The sequence below is a fragment of the Chiloscyllium plagiosum genome, unplaced genomic scaffold (assembly GCF_037043375.1).
Source record: "Chiloscyllium plagiosum isolate Xiang-an unplaced genomic scaffold, Cpla_swu_hap1 HiC_scaffold_17, whole genome shotgun sequence".
Taxonomy (NCBI): domain Eukaryota; kingdom Metazoa; phylum Chordata; class Chondrichthyes; order Orectolobiformes; family Hemiscylliidae; genus Chiloscyllium; species Chiloscyllium plagiosum.
The window spans coordinates 37,496,829-37,516,488 of NW_028270155.1; the positions used below are offsets into that span (position 1 = coordinate 37,496,829).

Below are 19,660 nucleotides of genomic sequence, written 5' to 3' on the forward strand. Positions count from 1 at the left end.
GCCATGTTAGATACTAGGGTACAAAAAAAACTTAGGTACACAGTCATCAACAAACAATGAAATTCACAAGTAAATTTGGAGGAACCTGTTTAAGAGAAATCACAGCACAGAAACTGATAAGAGAATATTTTAAGTGTAGCCTTACAGTAAGTCTGCAGTAGTAAATAGAGTGGGTTCTTTCTTGATTATATGTTATATTGAGATATGTCTCTTTATTAAACTTAAAAGCCATAAGTATTAAGTTAGCCTGAAGCAGTGTTTTGTAGAGCACTTAGACAGTACTATTTTCTGGGTCTGTAGATTGAAAGAAGCAAAAATGGCCTTTAGTAGAATATGCTCTTCTTGTTGGATGTGGGAGTTTAGGGAGAGTTTACATGTTACTGAAGATTATATCTGCAACAAATGCCGTTGGTTGCGAATCCTATCAGATCGAATGGATTGGTTGGAGAGATAGTTAGAGGCAATGGGGAATTTACAAGAGCAAGGGGATGTGATGGAAGGCAGTTATAGGAAGGGAGAAAAGTTGCAGATACAGTCACATAGATGGGCTAACTCTAGGAAAGTTAAGAGAGGTAAGCAGGTGGTGTAGGAGTTTTCTGTAGCCATCTCAATTTTAAACAAGTATACTGGTTTGGAAAATGTAGAGGTGATGGATTTTCAGGGGAATGTAGCATAAACATCCAAGTTTCCGATATTGAGACTGGCTCTAAATATCAGGGGAACGTCGGGTTCCAAGAGATCGATTGTTTTCGGGGAATCTCTAGTCCAAGGCACAGACTGATGTTTCTGTGGCCAGCAGCGAAAAATCAGAATGGTGCTAAGATCAAGAATGTCTCAGAGAGAGTGCAGAATGTTCTCAAGGGGGAGAGGGATCAGCAGGAGGTCATTGTACACATTGGAACCAATGACAGAGGAAGGGAAAAGGATGAGATTCTGAAGGGAGAATATACAGTTAGGCAGGAATTTAAAAAGGAGATCTTGAGAGTAGTAATATCTGGATTACTTCCAGTGCTACAAGCTAGTGAGGGTAGAAAGAGGAGGATAGAACTGGTGAATGCATGGTTGAGGAGCTGTTGTATGGGAGAAGGATTCACATTTTTGGATCATTGGAATCTGTTCTGTGGTAGAAGTGACGTGTACAGGAAGGATGGATTGCACCTAAATTGGAAGGAGACTAATATACTGGCAGGGGAGATTTGCTAGAGCTGCTCAGGAGGATTTAAACTAAAAGGGGAGGGGGGTGGGTGAGGGGAGAAGAGAAAGACCCAGAAAGATAGTGAGGAAAGAGATCAATCTGAGACTGGTACAGTTGAGAAAAGAAGCGAGTCAAACAGTCAGGGCAGGCAGGGATAAAGCAGAGAACAAAGTAGGACTGATAAATTAAACTGCATTTATTTCAAAGCAAAAGGCATAACACAGAAGGCAGATGAACACAGGGCATGGAACTGGGATATTGTAGCAATTACAGAAACATGGCTCAGGGATGGACAGACTGGCAGCTTAATGTTTCAGAATAGAAATGCTACAGGAAGGACAGAAAGGGAAGCAAGAGAGGAGGGGGAGCAGCATTTTTGATAAGGGATAGCATTACAGCTGTACTGACGGAGGATATTCCCGGAAAAACATCCAGGGAAGTTATTTGGGTTGAACTGAGAAATAAGTAAGGAATAATCACCTTATTGGGATTGTATTGCATACCCCTAGTCAGAGTGAAATTGAGAAACAAATTTGTAAGGAGATCTCAGTTATCTGTAAGAATAATAGGGTGTTTATGGTAGGGGATTTTGACTTTCCAAACACAGATTGGGACTGCCATAGTGTTAAGGATTTAGATGGAGAGGAACTTGTTAAGTGTGTGCAAGAAAATTTTCTGATTCAGTATGTAAATGTACCTATGAGAGAAAGTGCAAAACTTGACCTACTCTTGGGAAATAAGGCAGGGCAAGTGACTGAGGTGTCAGTGGGGGGGGCACTTTGGGGCCAGTGACCATAATTCTATTAGTTTTAAAATAGTGATGGAAAAGGATAGACCAGATCTAAAAGTTGAAATTATAAACTGGAGTAAGACTAATTTTCACGGTATTAGGAAAGAAATTTCAAAAGCTGATTGGGGGTCAGATGTTCGCAGGTAAAGGGACAGCTGGAAAATGGGAAGCCTTCAGAAATGAGATAAGATTCCAGAGAAAGTATATTCCTGTTAGGGTGAAAGAAAAGGCTAGTAGGTAAAGGGAATGCTGGATGACTAAAGAAATTGAGAGTTTGATTAAGAAAAAGGAAGCAAATGTCAGACATAGACAAGATAGATCGAATGAATCCTTACAAGAGTATAAAGGCAGTAGGAGTATACTTAAGAGGGAAATCAGGAGGGCAAAAAGGGGACATGAGATAACTTTGGCAAATAGAGTTAAGGAGAATCCAAAGGGATTTTACAAATACATTATGCACAAAAGGGCAAGTAGGGAGAGAATAGGGCCCCTCAAAGATCAGCAAGGTGGTCTTTGTGGGGAGCAACAGGAGATGGAGGAGATACTAAAGGAGTATTTTGCATCAGTGCTTACTGTGGAAAATGACGTGGAAGATAGAGAATGTTGGGAAATAGATGGTGACATCTTCAAATATGTCCACATTACAGAGGAGGAAGTCCTGGATGTCTTGAAAACATACAAGTGGGTAAGTCCTCAGGACCTGATCAGGTGTACCCTAGAACTCTTTGGGAAGCTAAGGAAGTGATTTCTGGGCCACTTGCTGAGATTGTTGTATCATCGATAGACATAGGTGAGGTGCCGGAAGACTGGAGATTGGCTAATGTGGTGCCACTATTTAAGAAGGGTGGAAAGGACAAACCAGGGAACTGTAGACCAGTGAGGCTGACCTCGGTGGTGGGCAAGTTGTTGGAGGAAATCCTGAAGGACAGGATGTATTTGGAAAGGCAAAGACTGATTAGGGATAGTCAACATTGCTTTGTGCGTGGGAAATCATGTCTCACAAACTTGATTGAGTTTTTTGAAGAAGTAACAAAGAAGATTGATGAGGCCAGAGTGGTGGATGTCATCTATATAGACTTCAGTAAGGCAGTGGACAAGGTTCCCCATGGGAGACTGGTTAGTAAGTTTAGATCTCATGGAATTCAAGGAAAACTAGCCATAAGACCATAAGACATAGGAGCGGAAGTAAGGCCATTCGGCCCATTGAGTCCACTCCGCCATTCAATCATGGCTAATGGGCATTTCAACTCCACTTACCCGCATTCTCCCCCTAGCCCTTAATTCCTTGTGACATCAAGAATTAATCAATTTCTGCATTGAAGACATTTAGCGTCCCAGTCTCCACTGCACTCTGTGGCAATGAATTCCACAGGCCCACCACTCTCTGGCTGAAGAAATGTCTCCGCATTTCTGTTCTGAACTTACCCCTTCTAATTCTAAGGCTGTGTCCACGGGTCCTAGTCTCCTCGCCTAACGGAAACAATTTCCTAGCATCCACCCTCTCCAAGCCATGTATTATCTTGTAAGTTTCTATTAGATCTCCCCTTAATCTTCTAAACTCCAATGAATACAATCCCAGGATCCTCAGCCGTTCCTCATGTGTTAGACCTACCATTCCAGGGATCATCCGTGTGAATCTCCGCTGGACACTCTCCAGTGCCAGTATGTCCTTCCTGAGGTGTGGGGACCAAAACTAGACACAGTACTCCAAATGGGGCCTAACCAGAGCTTTATAAAGTCTCAGTAGCACATCAGTACTTTTACATTCCAACCCTCTTGAGATAATTGACAACATTGCATTCACATTCTTAATCACGGACTCAACCTGCATGTTTACCTTCAGAGAATCCTCAACTAGCACTCCCAGATCCCTCTGTACTTTGGCTTTACGAATTTTCTCACCGTTTAGAAAGTAATCCATTCTTCTATTCTTTTTTCCAAAGTGCAAGACCTCGCATTTGCTTACATTGAATTCCATCAGCCATTTCCTGGACCACTCTCCCAAACTGTCTAGATCCTTCTGCAGCCTCCCCACTTCCTCAGTACTACCTGCCTGTCCACCTAACTTTGTATCATCGGCAAACTTCGCTAGAATGCCTCCAGTCCCTTCATCCAGATCATTAATATATAATGTGAACAGCTGCGGCCCCAACACTGAACTCTGCGGGACACCGCTTGTCACCGGCTGCCATTCCGAAAAAGGACCTTTTATTCCAACTTTCTGCCTTCTGTCAGACAGCTAATCCTCAATCCATACCAGTAGCTCACCTCGAACACCATGGGCCCTCACCTTGCTCAGCAGCCTCCCGTGTGGCACGTTATCAAAGGCCTTTTGGAAGTCTAGGTAGAACACATCCACTGGGTTTCCCCGGTCTAACCTACTTGTCACCTCTTCAAAGAACTCCAACAGGTTTGTCAGGCACGACCTCCCCTTACTAAATCCATGTTGACTTGTTCTAATCCGACCCTGCTCTTCCAAGAATTTAGAAACCTCATCCTTAATGATGGATTCTAAAATTTTACAACAACCGAGATTAGGCTAATTGGCCTATAATTTTCCATCTTTTGCCGTGATCCTTTCTTGAACAAAGGGGTTACAACAGCGATTTTCCAATCATCCGGGACTTTCCCTGACTCCAGTGACTTTTGAAAGATCTCAACCAACGCCTCCGCTATTTCCTCAGCCACCTCCCTCAGAACTCTTAGGATGTAACCCATCAGGGCCAGGAGATTTATCATTTGGATACAGAACTGACTCAAAGATAGAAGACAGAAGGTGGTGGTGGAGGGTTGTTTTTCAGATTGGAGGCCTGTGACCAGTGGTGTGGCATAAGGATCAGTGCTAGGTCCACTACTTTTCATCATTTATATAAATGATTTTGATGTGAGCATAAGCGGTATAGTTAGTAAGTTTGCAGATGACACCAAAATTGGAGGTGTAGTGGACAGTGAAGAAGGTTACCTCAGATTACAATGGGATCTTGATCAGATGGGCCAATGGGCTGAGAAGTGGCAGATGGAGTTTAATTTAGATAAATGTGAGGTGCTGCATTTTGGGAAAGCAAATTTTAGCAGGACTTATACACTTAATGGCAAAGTCCTAGGGGGTGTGGCTGAACAAAGAGACCTTGGAGTGCAGGTTCATAGCTCCTTGAAAGTGGAGTCACACGTAGATAGGATAGCGAAAAAGGCATTTAATATGCTTTCCTTTATTGGTCAGAGTATTGAGTACAGGTGTTGGGAGGTCATGTTGTGGCTGTACAGGACATTGGTTAGACCATGTTTGGAATTTTATTGCAACTCTGGTCTCCTTCCTATCGGATGTATGTTGTGAAACTTGAAAGGGTTCAGAAAAGACCTGGGTTAAAAACCTCTCCCACAGACAGCTCACAGACACGGAAAGAACAATACTGGCCAAGTGACTCAACTACAACCACAGGGACGCCAAGACAGCAGACTTCCTAGCAGCACTAGAATGCACACTCAGGAACAATAGACTAACAGAAGAGACACAACAAACAGTGAGGCAAAGTATCGTACCCCTGATAACAAGGAAAAGACAAACACATAACTTCAACACCAAGGAGAGGGAAGCACTAAAATCACTAAGAAACGATAAGAACATAATCATACTACCAGCAGACAAAGGCAGAATGACGGTCATCCGGGACAAAGCAGAGTACACCCAAAAGCACAACAACTACTTCCAGATACCAACACCTAACAAAAGAGGGAGTTGGACCCCACCCCACAGCTCACCAATAGGATAAATAACACACTGAGGAATCTACAAAAAAATGGACAGATAACCAGGTCGGACCTACAAAGAATGAAACCTGAAAGCAACAACACCCCCAGATTCTATGGACTACCTAAAGTGCACAAACCAGACATCCCACTCAGACCCATAGTATCACTACCAGGGACACCATCACACAAACTGGCTAAAGAACTACAGCAGAAACTGAAACACCTGATCAGCAGATCCAGACAATCTATACAATCAACAGAGGAATTCTTGGACATCATCAGAAATATACACATAGACAAGGAAGAAACTATGGCCTCATTCGACGTAACGGCACTGTTCACCTCTATTGACAAAACCCTAGCCAGAGAAACAATAGCCAACCTGCTGGACATACAGAACAGACAACAGGATATTGAACCCATCAATAAAGACGGCATACTTAAACTACTGGACTTGTGCCTCACAACACACTTCACATTCAACAACCAGATATACGAACAAATCAACGGAACACCCATGGGCTCACCGATCTCTGGACTCATAGCAGAAGCAGTTATGCAAAGGTGAGAACAAACAGTCTTACCACAAATTGAACCCAAACTCTGGGTCAGATATGTTGATGACACCTTTGTAATCATTAAAAACACAGAAATAGAGAAAACACACCGGATCATCAACGCCACACTAACAGGAATCCGATTCACGAGAGAAGAAGAAAAGGATAACCAACTCCCATTCCTAGACGTGATGGTACAGAGAACACCGAATGGAGAATTCACCACAAAGGTATACAGGGAAGCCACACACACAGATCAAGTCCTGAACTATGAAAGCAACCACCCCAACACACACAAACGAAGTTGCATCAAGACACTATTCAAAAGGGCCACAACACACTGCAGCACACCAGAACTGCAAAAAGAGGAAGAGGAACACCTGTACAAGGTATTCGCCAAAAACGGATACCCCCGCAATTTCATCAACAGATGCCTAAGAGAAAGACAACGAAACAAGGACATGCCACAACCCAAAGGACTAGCCACACTACCATACATCAGGAGTATTTCAGAACTGACAGCCAGACTACTGCGACCACTAGGACTTATAACAGCACACAAACCAACAGCCACCCTCAGACAACAACTCACCAGAACGAAGGACCCGATACCCAGCATGAGCAAAACTAATGTAGTGTACAAAATCCCATGCAAGGACTGCACAAAACACTATATAGGACAAACAGGAAGACAGCTAATGATCTGCATCCATGAACATCAACTAGCCACGAAACGCCACGACCAGTTATCCTTAGTAGCCACACACGCAGACGACAAGCAACATGAATTCGACTGGGACAACACTACCATTATAGGACAAGCCAAACAAAGAACAGCCAGGGAATTCCTAGAAGCATGGCACTCATCCACAAACTCCATCAACAAACACATCGACCTGGACCCAATATACCGGCCACTACAGCGGACAGCTGAAACTGACAACCGGAAGCGGCAGGGACAGGCCACTATAAATGCCGGAGGAAACACCACAGAAGCGCTTCACAGGAGGCTCCCAAGCACTGAGGATGTCACCTAGACAGGGGACGAAACGTTTGCAACAAACATTTCCAGCTCGGCAAACAGAACCACAACAACGAGCACCCGAGCTACAAATCTTCACCCAAACTTTGAATTTACAAGGATGTTGCCAGGGTTGGAAGATCTATAGGGAGAGGTTGAAAAGTCTGGGGCTGTTTTCCCTAGAACGTCAGAGGCTGTGGGGTGACCTTATTGAGGTTTATAAAATCATGAGGGGCATGGATAGGATAAATAGACAAAGTCTCTTCCCTGGGTTTGGGGAGTCCAGAACTAGAGGGCATAGGTTTAGGGTGAGAGGGGAAAGATATAAAAGAGAGCTAAGGGGCAACCTTTTCACACACAGGGTGGTGCGTGTATGGAATGGGCTGCCATAGGAAGTGGTGGAGGCTGGTACAATTGCAACATTTAAAAGGCATTTGGATGGATATATGAATAGGAAGGGTTTGGAGGGGTATAGGCCAGGTGCTGGCAGGTGAAGTTGGACTGAAGGGTCTTTTTCAATGCTGTACATCTCTATGACTCTAGTAACAGAAACAGAATTAAAAAGTTAAATATTACTTCATAGAATAAGTATAAATTTTAAAAAATTAAGGTAATGGTACCAGATCCACAGCAATGTTGGAATGGAAATGGAAATTTGTGATGGGCAATAAATGCGGCCTTGGCTAACGACCCACATCCCATGAAAAAATGTACAAAAAGTGGCCAAGTAAAGATGACAAATGGGCCTTCATTCACAACGCTAGCAGCAGCAGAGAATTCAAGAGCATCTCCATTGTGTGATGTCATCAGAAGGGTGAATTCGAATACATTTTTTTGCATGTCGAGCATAAGGGGCTCAACAATGGAAGAAAATCCTTCAGCGCAGCACTTGTGAATCATTTACTGTCAGTGGTTGCAGTCCACCTCCATGCACAAATAAGTAATAATTCTTTTTGATTTCATGATAAAGAGTAATGCTGTCAAAATATTTAACACATGAAATAACTATACTTACCTGAGATTCCGAACGGCAACAATTATAGCAATGACCACTGTGATAACCAGAATTAAAATATATGAAGGCAAAATCAGTGTGTTCAAAAGTCTTTGGAAAGTATCAGAAGGCAGAAGGCCAAAAGCATCTTCACACAGGTATAACTTAGCATCAAAATCCCTAAACATGAAGAGAAAAAACATTTCAAGTCAATATATTTGCATACAAGGGGTGTCGATGATCTCAATCTGGTACTAGTTTACCTTATTAAATTCTTTGAGGTAAACATTTTTCAATATATATTATGGTGTTCACGTATCCTGGTGGCTAGTTTCCTGCCCGTTTGTCAGATGTAATGTTTGTTAGTCCTTGCATGGTATTTGTATATGACGTTGGTTTTACTGATCATTGGTACAAGGTCCTTTAGATTCATCAGGAGCTGTTTCAATGTATTTGAAGGTTTGTGGGCTACCATGATGCCTAGGGGTTAGAGTAGATTAGATTCCCTACAGTGTGGAAACAGGCCCTTCGGGCCACACCAACAAGTCCACACCAACCCTTATGAAGAGTAACCCACCCCGACCCCTTTCCCTCTGACTAATGCACCTAACACTGTAGGGCAATTTGGCATGGCCAATTCACCTGACCTGCACATCTTTGGACTGTGGGAGGAAACAGGAGCACCTGGAGGAAACCCACGCAGACACTGGGAGAATGTGCAAACTTCACACAGAGTCACCCAAGGTGGGAATCGAACTTGGGTCCCTGGTGCTATGAGGCAGCAGTGCTAACCACTGAGCCACCGCGCCGCCAGTAGTCTGGTTATCATCTCCAAAATGTCTTTGATGTATGGTAGTGTAGCTAGAGTATCTGGACGTGTTGTGTCTTTCTAATTAGATTTGTTGTCGAAGAATCAATGGACAAGCCACCAGGATACACGAACACCAACTAGCCACTAAAAGACATGACCAACTATCACTAGTATCCTTACACACAGACAAAGAGGGATACCAGTTCAATGGGCACAATACATCCATTCTGGGACAGGCTAAACAAAGGCACACACGGGGATTCCTAGAAGCCTGGCATTCAAACTGCAACTCCATCAAACACATCGATCTGGACCCCATTTACCAACCTCTCAGAAAAAGAACCGGAAGCGGTACTACCCATCACAACAGACCAAGACACATTAATAGAAAGCAGGACAGGACACCAGCACTTCAACGGAGGCTCACTGATGATTTTACCTAGCATGGTGATGAAACGTCTGAGAACAATCTACCAGCTCAGCAAGCAAACTTAGAATCATGTCAGGTTTCTAACAAAATGGCATATTTTGGAGATTTAGCTTCTCCCATTTCCATCTGTGGTTGAACCTACCTCACGCTGTAGCAAGCAGCTATTGAGGCAAACATTTTACCACTTAAAAAGGAATTTTTCCATTTTAAAAATATAAGTCAAGGAAAAAGCAGCAAAACGGAATTAGACAACTGCAGTACAGATGCAACAGACTGAATGTCTCTCCTCTCCTCCCAATCCCTAACGGTGTAAATGGTATGATTTTATGAAAGGAATTAACACAGCTATTAAGCTAACAGTTATTTTCTTAATTAAATTCAACTCTCCTTTTTTCTCAATACATAGAAAATAGAAGACAGCTTGACAAAGCAGCTAAAGAGAGGCATAGAGTCAAAGCACGGAAATAGACTCCTTGGCCCAACACATTCTTGCTGACTAGGTTTCCTAAACTGAACTAGACCCATGTAATAAAATGGATTGATACTTACATTTGGCCCATACTCCTCTAACCTTTCCTATCCACGTACTAGTCCAAATGTCTTTTAAATATTGTAATTATACCTGCCTCTACCACTTTCTTTCTATTTACACACTACCATGAGAGAAAACATTGCCCCTCATGTTTCTGTTAAAACCTTTCTCCTCCACCTTAAACCTATGCCCTCTAGTTTTGGACTCCCTTACCAGACCTTGGCAATTCACCTTAGCCATGATTTAATAGATCTGTATATAGGTCACCCTCAGCCTCCTATGCTCCAGAAAAAAATGTTCTAGCCTATCCAGCCTCTCCTGAGAACTCAAACCTTCCAGTCTCCGTAACATGCATGCAAATATTTTTTGCACATTTTCCAGTTTAATAATATCTTTCCATAGAAGGGTGACCAGAATTATATGCAGTATTTAGTGGCTTCACCAATGTCTTGTACAGCTGCAATATGACACCCCAACTCCTACACTCAATATTCTGACGAATGAAGGGAAGCTTGCCAAGCGCCTATCTACTACCACTTCCAAGGAACTAGGTACCTGAACCCCTCAGTTTGACAACACTCCCCAGAGCCCTATCATTAACCGTATTACTCCCGCTTTGTCTTATCAAAATGCAACAGCTCACATTTACCTAAATTAAACTCCATCTGCTATTCCTCAGGCCACTGGTCCAGTTGATCTTTTAGATATCAACTATCCACTATAGCGCCAATTTTGCTGTCATCTGCAAACTTACTAACCATGCCTTTCATATTCTCATCCAAATTGTTTATATAAAATGACAATCAACAGTAGACCCAGCATCAATCCTTGCAGCACACAGCTAGTCACAGGCCTCCAGTCTGAAGAACAACCTGCTACTACCACCCTCTGACTCCTACTGCCAAGCCAATGTTGTATCCAATTGGTCTAGCTCTCCCTGAATTCCATGTGATCTAACCTTACTAACCAGTCTTCCATGTGGAACCTTGTTGAAGATCTTGCTGAAGCATGAGATACCTTGGCCTTGGAAATAGAAAATAACGTATGACTAGCACTTATGTTGTGCCTTTTTAAAGCTACTAAATGTCCCTACAGCCAATAAAGTACTCAGATGATTATTATGACCATGATTATTATCACTTTGAAAATCAGTGGTGGAATCAGATTCCAAAGAAAGTTTTAAAAAGGTAGTTGGACATGAACCTAAAGAGGACTATTGTTCAGGATTATGGGGCTAAAGCTGGGAAGTGGAACTGAATTGTGTGGTTCTTTCAAAAAGCTAGCACAAATGTAATGGGTAGGGTAGCCTCCTTCTGTACTGTTAAGAATTGATCACTTTATCTTGTTACAACAACTTGATGTATCATGGTTTGCATGAACTTTATAAGCACATTTTTACCTCAGGTTTGAAGTCTGGGGGGAGAGGACAGATTACAACTGTAGTCATGCAGCTAGTCTTCTGTACAGGTTGTGAATTGCAATAAGTTGGATTTACATTTGTGTACTATAATAAAAATTGAACTTGTACCTTGTTGCCCCAAATCCAAACTTTGCTTTAAGGAATTTAAAAATATGTTCATCAGATTCAAGCCCTAGAATTTTCTACAATAAAAAGGAAAACACTGATGAGTTCATATTAGCAATACTATTAAATTGTTTCCATTCAACACTATTTATCATGGGTTATTCTATCACAAGTTACAATCCAAGATATTAGAATGTAAATAGTTAACAAATGAGAGAAGCCCTGAAGAATTGAAAAGGAATAGAATAATACAAATAATTCAACAAGCATTTCTGTTGCTACACTTAAATTAGATTTTGAATTTGTGGATACATAGAATAAATTACTGATTTATGCATAATGAATTCTGAACAAAGTAGCTGTATGAAGCTTCTGACCAAGATTTGTTGGTCACAGTAAATTTACTCCAACAAGCAGTTTTGATGTTTGGAATGTGCTATCTATCTAGTATTTCTTCTGTAAACCTGTATAATAAATAAGAGGTTTGAATAGAACATAAATATCCTCACAAATGGACGGTTGGGTCAAATGGACTGTTTATTTTGATTAATAAAAGGATCATAAATGGGAAGATACATGTTATTTCACATTGGCAAAAACAACACAAAATGTTGGAAAAGCTCAGCATCTCTCGAGTGAGAAACAGAGTTAATGTTTCAAATCTAGTATGACTTGTCTACAGAATTGAATTTTAATGTATACTTGTTAACTGAGGTGGAGTAGCAGCAAAGGGTGGGTGGTGTAAAGACCTACTGCAAAAGATAAAAGATTGTTAATGGTGGTGAAAAAGGAACAGAAATGTAAAAAGAATGTTAAGCAGCTGTGGAAGAGAGAGAATTGATCCTCTCCATTAAGAATCAAAAAGTGTGGTGCTTGATAAAGCACAGCAGGTCAGACAGCATCTGAGGAGCAGGAGAGTCGACGTTTCAGGCATAAGCCCTTCATCAGGAATGTGTAAGTGGAAGGGAGCTGAGAGATAAATAGGGGGTGGATAGGCCTGCCCGACCTGCTGTGCTTTTTCCAGTGCCACACTTTTATACTCTGACTCTCCGGCATCAGCAGTCCTCATCATCTCCTCTCCATTAAATGCAAAGTAAAACGTGTCTGTGAGTGTGCCTGTGTGTGTTATTCTGGAGGGGAAGGAGAAAGGAAGAAGGAAGAGAGAATGTAAGAAAAATGGAGAAATAATGTGGTCAGTTTCTCAAATTTTGGAATTCAGTATTGAGTCTTGACGTTGTCATATGGAAAATAAGGTATTGCTCCTCAAACTTGCATTGTGACTTGTTGAAGCATTGTTCTGAAGAGTCAAACTGAACTTGAAATGTTAACTCTTGTTTCTATCTCCAAAGATGCAGCCAGACTTGCTGAGTTTGTCCATCATTCTATGGTTGCTTCAGATTTCCAGCACACATAGTATTTTGCCTTTACCAAAATAAAATCTGGAAGCAACTTGTTTTGGAGTTTCCTCAAAGTTTCACAAAACAGACTTCGATTAATTTTACTTACATACCTTAGTTGCATTATTTGTTAGGATTGCTAAGCTGAATACTACAATTAAATGTAGCAATAGTTTCAAAATTCTTGCAAAAAAACTGCCAGACTTTAAATTCCTCTAAAAGAAAAGGAAAGATAGCAACATTAGATTTCTCATTCCCATAAAAAATATGACAGCAAATGTAACAGAGAGAGAGAGGTTCAAACTCAAAATACTTTGATTTGATAATTCCAAACGTTTAAGTTATTCTAATTTGCTTCAATATTGTACTACACTGACATTGTCTTGGTGCAAATCAATATTATTTCCTTGAAGGTGCAATGTCTCTTAAAAAGAAGAACATTGCTTCTACTTTTCTCACCTCATGACAGCCCTGAGTTCTTGCGCTCTCACTCACTTTAGTTGAGTAAAGAATGGAACACATTAATGAAATAGCATCCTCTTGTGGCCATTTGTGTTATGTTTCATTGATTCCGAAATAAAGTAGTTGGGTGTTTGAGTTCATGTTCTCCAAAAATAACACAAATGGCAAGAAGATGGGATTGTGAATGTCCCTGACTGAACAAATTTGAGTTGGAGAGACCTTTGGCAAATCAGTAGTAGAACTGACAGCCCTTCTGCTTGCTGAGAAATAATTTTAAAAATCTGGACTTGGTGAAAATATGAGAATGGGTTTTGACAAGGACTGTGTCAACAGGTATTAATGGGTGACTGGCAGTGCACAGTCACAACCAAAGTCTGTCAGTGCTTAAATGTGGAGCAACTTACGATGTTTTTCACTTCTAATAATGTCCTGATATTCCTGCTAATGTGGCTGTTAATAGGGCTGTGGGGAATATTTCTGAGTGAAGCAGGCCCAGAGGTGTATGAAACAATCAAAGCTTAGCTCCTGCTAAACCAAAAATCTTGCTGTCAGACATTTTTCTTCATTATTCTTTCCTGGAATGTGGGTGGCAGTAGCAAGGCCAGCACTGTTTCCTACTCCATATTGCCCTTAGAATAAGTCATTTGCTAGGCCTTTCCAGGGAGTAGTTAAGAACCAATTACATTGCTTTTGATTTGGACCATGGAGACCAGAAGAGCAAAGAATCACAGATTTTGTTCTCTAAAGGACATTAGTGAACCAGATGACATAATTCATATATAAATAAACTAAAATCCCTCATATTTCTCAAATGTTAATTTTCCATATCTCTTCGTGCTTTGTGGGAACTCCCAATGATTGCAGCATTTGGTGGTGAGAGGCTGCCGATCTCCAATTCGGGAGACTGCAGATGGTGTTGGTAGATGATCTCAAGAAGTTCCAAACTTCAGGATGCAGTATCTTAATCACAGTAAGAAAATCCTTAATCCTACAACAAGGGCTCTGGTGAAATGTGAGGGATCAGAGAAAGAATGTCATCAATCCTGAGACAGGATTGTTGGCTAATGCTGTCTGGATAGCTGCCACTCTTTTGGAAGACACCTTAGCAATAAAAAAAACAAACACATGAATTAGAAGCAGGAGTAGGCAAAGCAGTCCCTCGAGCCTGTTCTGCCATTCTAGATGATAGTTGTTTTCGCTGTAACCTTAAATCTGCTTCTTATGTATCCTTGATAACTTTTCACCCTTTTGCTTAACAAGAATCTGATTATCTATGTCTTAAAAATATTCAAGGACTCTGCTTCCATCACTTTTTAGGAAGAGAGTTCTGCAGACTCATGACTTGCAGAGAAAAGCCTTGCAAACAGATTGATAAATACTGCTGTGATGTCTTGGATACTGCTTTGAACAGTGATATTCGGAGTCATGGCGACAGTAATCTGAGCTTCCACCATGGCACTCAGAAGCTGTTTGGACTGCAATGAAAGCAGTGACATCAGTGAATAGATGCTGTGTCACAATGAGCTCCACAGATGCTGATGGAAGTGGCCACACATTCTATGTTAGAAAGGATGAACTCCAATTTCTATGACAAGATGGTGCTTGACTTCTTCATGTTCTTGATCATTGGGTGCAGGCTTTCCAGTGCTGCAAGTATTTAATTACGTGCATCTATCTGCTTTCTTCTGTATCCGAGCTCTCAGTAAAGTCCTCATTTGATTTGTCTGCAGTAAAACCTGTATGCAACATTGCTCTTCAGCTAATTAGCATCTGAGCTATCCTCGCCTGACATTCTTCACTTTTGTGTACCTCCCACTGGAGTTTTGTTTGATGTGGGGAGAAAATAGGTGTGGAAGGGAGAATCAGACCAGATATGAGCCAATTCAATTACAAAGCAGGCTCAAGGGACCGAATAATGTTATCCTGTGCCTAATTCTTGTTTTCTTGTGTTGGTATCTCCCCACTATCCTTGCCTCTATCTCAGAAATAGCTGTCAGTCTCTGAGCTGGTGGCTGTGACCTTAAGATCAAGTGATATTGCCATTTCATCTTCACTGTCCTCTTACTTTCTGCACTGACTGACAAGATTTCAGTTCCTGAATTTCTAAAATGTAAAAGGGCAAATTGAGTTGTGTTGAAGGGAGAGGAGAAAGTGCATGCTTACACTACCTGCAGCTCCTATGTTGGGAGTGATAACTAGGTTAAGAGGGAAAAAAAGTATTCAACCTAACAGGAATGAAGGGCTTTTGCCCGAAATGTCGATTTTCCTGCTCCTCGGATGCAACCTGACCTGCTGTGCTTTATCAGCACCACTCTAATCTAGACTCTGATTTCCAGCATCTACAGTCCTCACTTTTACCTACATGTACCTAATGTGTGTATCATAGTTGAATGGCTGCTGGTACGTGCAAACCCCGATTTGTGGATATGTGATTTAACAGTACTAAGGGTAACGGTGAAGCAAAGCACGGTAATTAGAGAGTTGAATATTGGTGGATAGAAAATTGGTAGTATATGGCGATAGAGAGAATGGATCAGTGGATTAGGCTATGGTGCAGTCACAATATACCATAAAAATATTAATTCACTGACCACTATACTCAAGTCAGGTCATTAAATTTATTCCTGCATACGTTCCATTTTGTGGAGAATGTGTCATGGCATTGAACTCCACCAGTACCTGTTTCTAAGCCTCTTGAGCACATGTTTACAAATCCTCTTGCCTCTTCTTTCCACCTCACCCAATAACATTTTCAGTTCATTTCACTCTCTTAGATTGGACCATCGTTCAAATCACCACATAGTCACTTGAAAATACAGTCACCACTTCTTGGCAGCCCATAATGCTTCTCCCTTTTAAGTGATACCTTGAGAGTGATTAGCCACTCATGATATCAGGCATCCTGCTAATTTGTGCAGCCAATGATCAATGTAAATTATGCTTGCTGCAACCAGCTATCATTCAAAAGACCAGGAAATGGCAATATAAAGATGTAGCTTCCATCACAAGGGACTGGCACAGGTTAAAATGCAAGCACATTCCAACAACATTTTCAGCAGTTTATGAATTACTCCCTGTATATTCTTTTTAACTTAGGATATTTCCTACCTGTATTTCAAAATGAATATAATAACTATATGAAATGAAGTTTGCATTCAATAATGTTATTACTACCTGCAGATGCCGCACTACTAAAGCAGCCAGAATGAAACTTAGAACCAATGACCCCAGGAGCATGGAGTTGTTAAACTGCAGGATCCAGACAAGAAGCAAAGAAGCTATATGCACAAGGTATAGTGATGTAACCTGCAATAGAAGCAATATGATTTCAACGAATTGTTTTGGAAACAGAAACATGCAAAAATATGAAGCATGCAATTAGAATTTCTCACACAAAATAAATTTTGAAATCCAAAAATACAGAAAACTGTGAACCACATTTGTGCATTGTATTAAGATTTTAAAAGAAAATAATGCTTTAAATTTCTCACATTCACTAAAAGCAGACAGCTAAATTTGGCTTTTTCTAACAAAACTTTAGAATCTGCAGTGATCATAGCAGTTATCTATTTTACAATGATATTTAGCCTTCTCTTTATTTATTCTGTTTTAAGAAGTGTCTGGCCAGCAATTTTAAAATTGCTTTAACTTCTAGGTAATCACCATTTCAAACACTAAATTAAACTGACTTTTTAATTGAAAGCTCACTGAAGGTCTAGTTTTAAAATAGATTTGGTATACTTTTTAACTGTACTTTGAAAGCATTACATTAAAATAACTATATGTGATGGCTTCAAGTAGGAGCATGTGGATGTGGGAAAAAATACAGATAAATAATCTCACTTGTTTTAAGCAAGCGCTTACAACACAATACACCACAGAACAGGCCCCTCCGCACCCCCCCCCCCATTCACGTATCTGTTGCTAACATGCCTGCTTCCATCAGCTTCGAAGCACCCACCATCCTGTGTGAAAAAGTTTCCTCACATTTCTCCCCTAAACATTCCCTCTGTGACCTTGAATTTGTGCCTTCTTGTAGTTGACCTTTCTACCTGGGAACAAGTCTCTGACTATCTATGCCTTATAATTTTGTAGACATCTAACAGGTCGCCCCTCAGCCACCTTCTTTTCAGTTTTAGATAGAGGATTGTGCAGGAATTCTGTGCTCAGTTCCTCTCTTCTCCAGTTATTTAGTCTCCCACATCCACATGTAATTTGTGAATTCAGCAAAGGCATCAGTATAAAAACTGAAAGAACTGTGGACACTGTAAATTGCTGGAAAAGCTCAACAAGTCTGGAAGAGACAGAAACTGAGAGAGAAATCAAAGTTAACGTTTCCGGTCGAAAGACGCTTCCTCAGGACTCAAGTTCCGAGAAAGGGTCACTCAACCGAAAGCGTTAACTCTGATTTCCCTCCACAGATACAATCAGACCTACTGAACTTTTCCAGCAACTTCAGTTTTTGTTTCAAAGGCACTTTTGCCTGACAGTTCACTGAGAATGCTTAAATGAAAATGGTAATTTTATTGAACAGTTTATTCTTTCTTTCTATAAAATTGAACAAACCAATCTTCTAATAGACACTACAGTGAAATTCAAATTTCACACCATCACTGCAAAATTAATAACCTTTGCAAAGCCTGTAAGCATTCCCTTTGAAATGGTTTCCAAAACCCAGAAGCTTATACACGAACTGACTAAGTTCCTTCCTCCATTCACAGGGCTTCTTCATACACATGTTGTATATTAATCTCCACCTATGCAATCCAACACTGAAATCAGCTTGTTGAATTAATCTGGATTCTTCTCTCCCAGGCTACATTTCTTATGTTATCTTATACATGCACACACAAGATTTATTGCAGTGTTAACCACATATTACCTTTGATGCAGGCACCATATCTAAACAGTCCATGGAAAAGAGAGCCAGGGCTTGTATTAGCAAAATAAATTGGTTAAACTGCCAGGTAATGCAGAAAAGGAATGTTGATATTATAATCAATGTGAATGACCACCACTGAAAATACAGGAAGAGAATAAATTAAATCATAAACAAGGAATGATATTCATTTTGAGCATTTATGCATTCTAATTGCAATGTATTTTTAGTGGTTCAACTCTTCATTTGTCAAATTGTCAGAATAAGTAAAATCTGAGAACCTGAATACATTAGGTGTGAATTCTAAACAAAGTGGAAAATTTAATCTCAACTTCCAAGAACAATATAGTGTTATGTATGTACAGATGGATAATATTAAAGTTTAATTCAGTAAATCATTTCCTTTTTGTTTGGTGATTTTGTTAGAGTGCATTGTAAGACTAGGCTTTTGGCTGTGCCATTGCTGAAAATGTACCAGGAAACCTCTGTCACTTGTGGCATGAGGAGCACAATGACAAAGCTGATGCTATTAGAAAGCAAGATTTTTTTAATAATGATTGTAATAAAGTGGAAATTTTTGAAGTGAAATGGGGAACTGACAATTTTTGATGCTGTTAGGAATTTTTTTGCCATATTATTTGGATAGTGTACTGAAGATTAATTTTCCTAATGTTTGCAGAAATTAATAACTCCAAAATTTAACTGAGAAGTAACAGTATTTACAGAGGTTCTGCAGTGAGTTACATAGCTAATGTATATGTTCAACAAGGAGAAAGGAAAGCGCTGAACAGAAACTAAATTAGATGGCATGAAGAACCAACCAGTGCTGCTGCCCACCACCCTGACTGAATCAATTCCCAGACCTAGAGGGAGTGTAACAGGAAGTTGCCAAGACAGCATGGCTGATCGGTCATCACTTGTAAAAACTAATTAACATGAAATAAGTGCAGTCTGCTCATATGCTGGCATCACGGTGCACCGAACATGATGATGTGCACAAGTGCTGTTGATGTCAGTCATGGCATTAGGATGTCAGTAACATATGTGCAAATGCATTCTAAACCTTGACAGGCCAGTTGACATCACTGGCCCTACCTGTGCACATGCAGGGGTCAATGGTCATTTTATTGGACATTCTGAGTAGCACATTAAAATGCTGGAGTTATAAGATCATAAGACAGAGGAGCAGGAGTAGGCCATTTGGTCTTTCAAACTTGATCTGCCATTCAAGAATATCGTGGCTGATCTAATTGTGACCTTAATTCCACCTCCTGCCTGTGCCCCCCCACAACTCTTTACTCCCTTGTGCGTCAAAAA

The 19,660-nt window shown here is 40.7% G+C and overlaps 1 protein-coding gene and 1 long non-coding RNA gene across 4 annotated transcripts in view; one reads left to right on the plus strand and one right to left on the minus strand.

Moving 5' to 3' along the window:
* Window positions 1–19,660, plus strand: part of LOC148147316 (uncharacterized) — a 74,054-nt gene that overhangs the window by 34,424 nt on the left and 19,970 nt on the right. Inside the window, exon 3 of the long non-coding RNA XR_015759945.1 lies at window positions 16,645–16,755. This is a non-coding gene — a long non-coding RNA (uncharacterized LOC148147316). The remainder of the gene's footprint in view (window positions 1–16,644; window positions 16,756–19,660) is intronic.
* dpy19l3 (dpy-19 like C-mannosyltransferase 3) overlaps window positions 1–19,660 on the minus strand; it is a 99,004-nt gene that overhangs the window by 28,704 nt on the left and 50,640 nt on the right. For 2 of the 3 annotated variants that reach the window (XM_087995849.1, XM_087995848.1), the window contains exons 8-12: window positions 18,347–18,481; window positions 16,639–16,770; window positions 13,116–13,217; window positions 11,609–11,682; window positions 8,329–8,487 (exon numbers count right to left, since the gene is read on the minus strand). In XM_087995849.1, the coding sequence (XP_087851975.1) occupies window positions 8,329–8,487; window positions 11,609–11,682; window positions 13,116–13,217; window positions 16,639–16,770; window positions 18,347–18,481 (602 nt within the window). The remainder of the gene's footprint in view (window positions 1–8,328; window positions 8,488–11,608; window positions 11,683–13,115; window positions 13,218–16,638; window positions 16,771–18,346; window positions 18,482–19,660) is intronic. The other variant, XM_087995850.1, reaches the window with a different exon arrangement.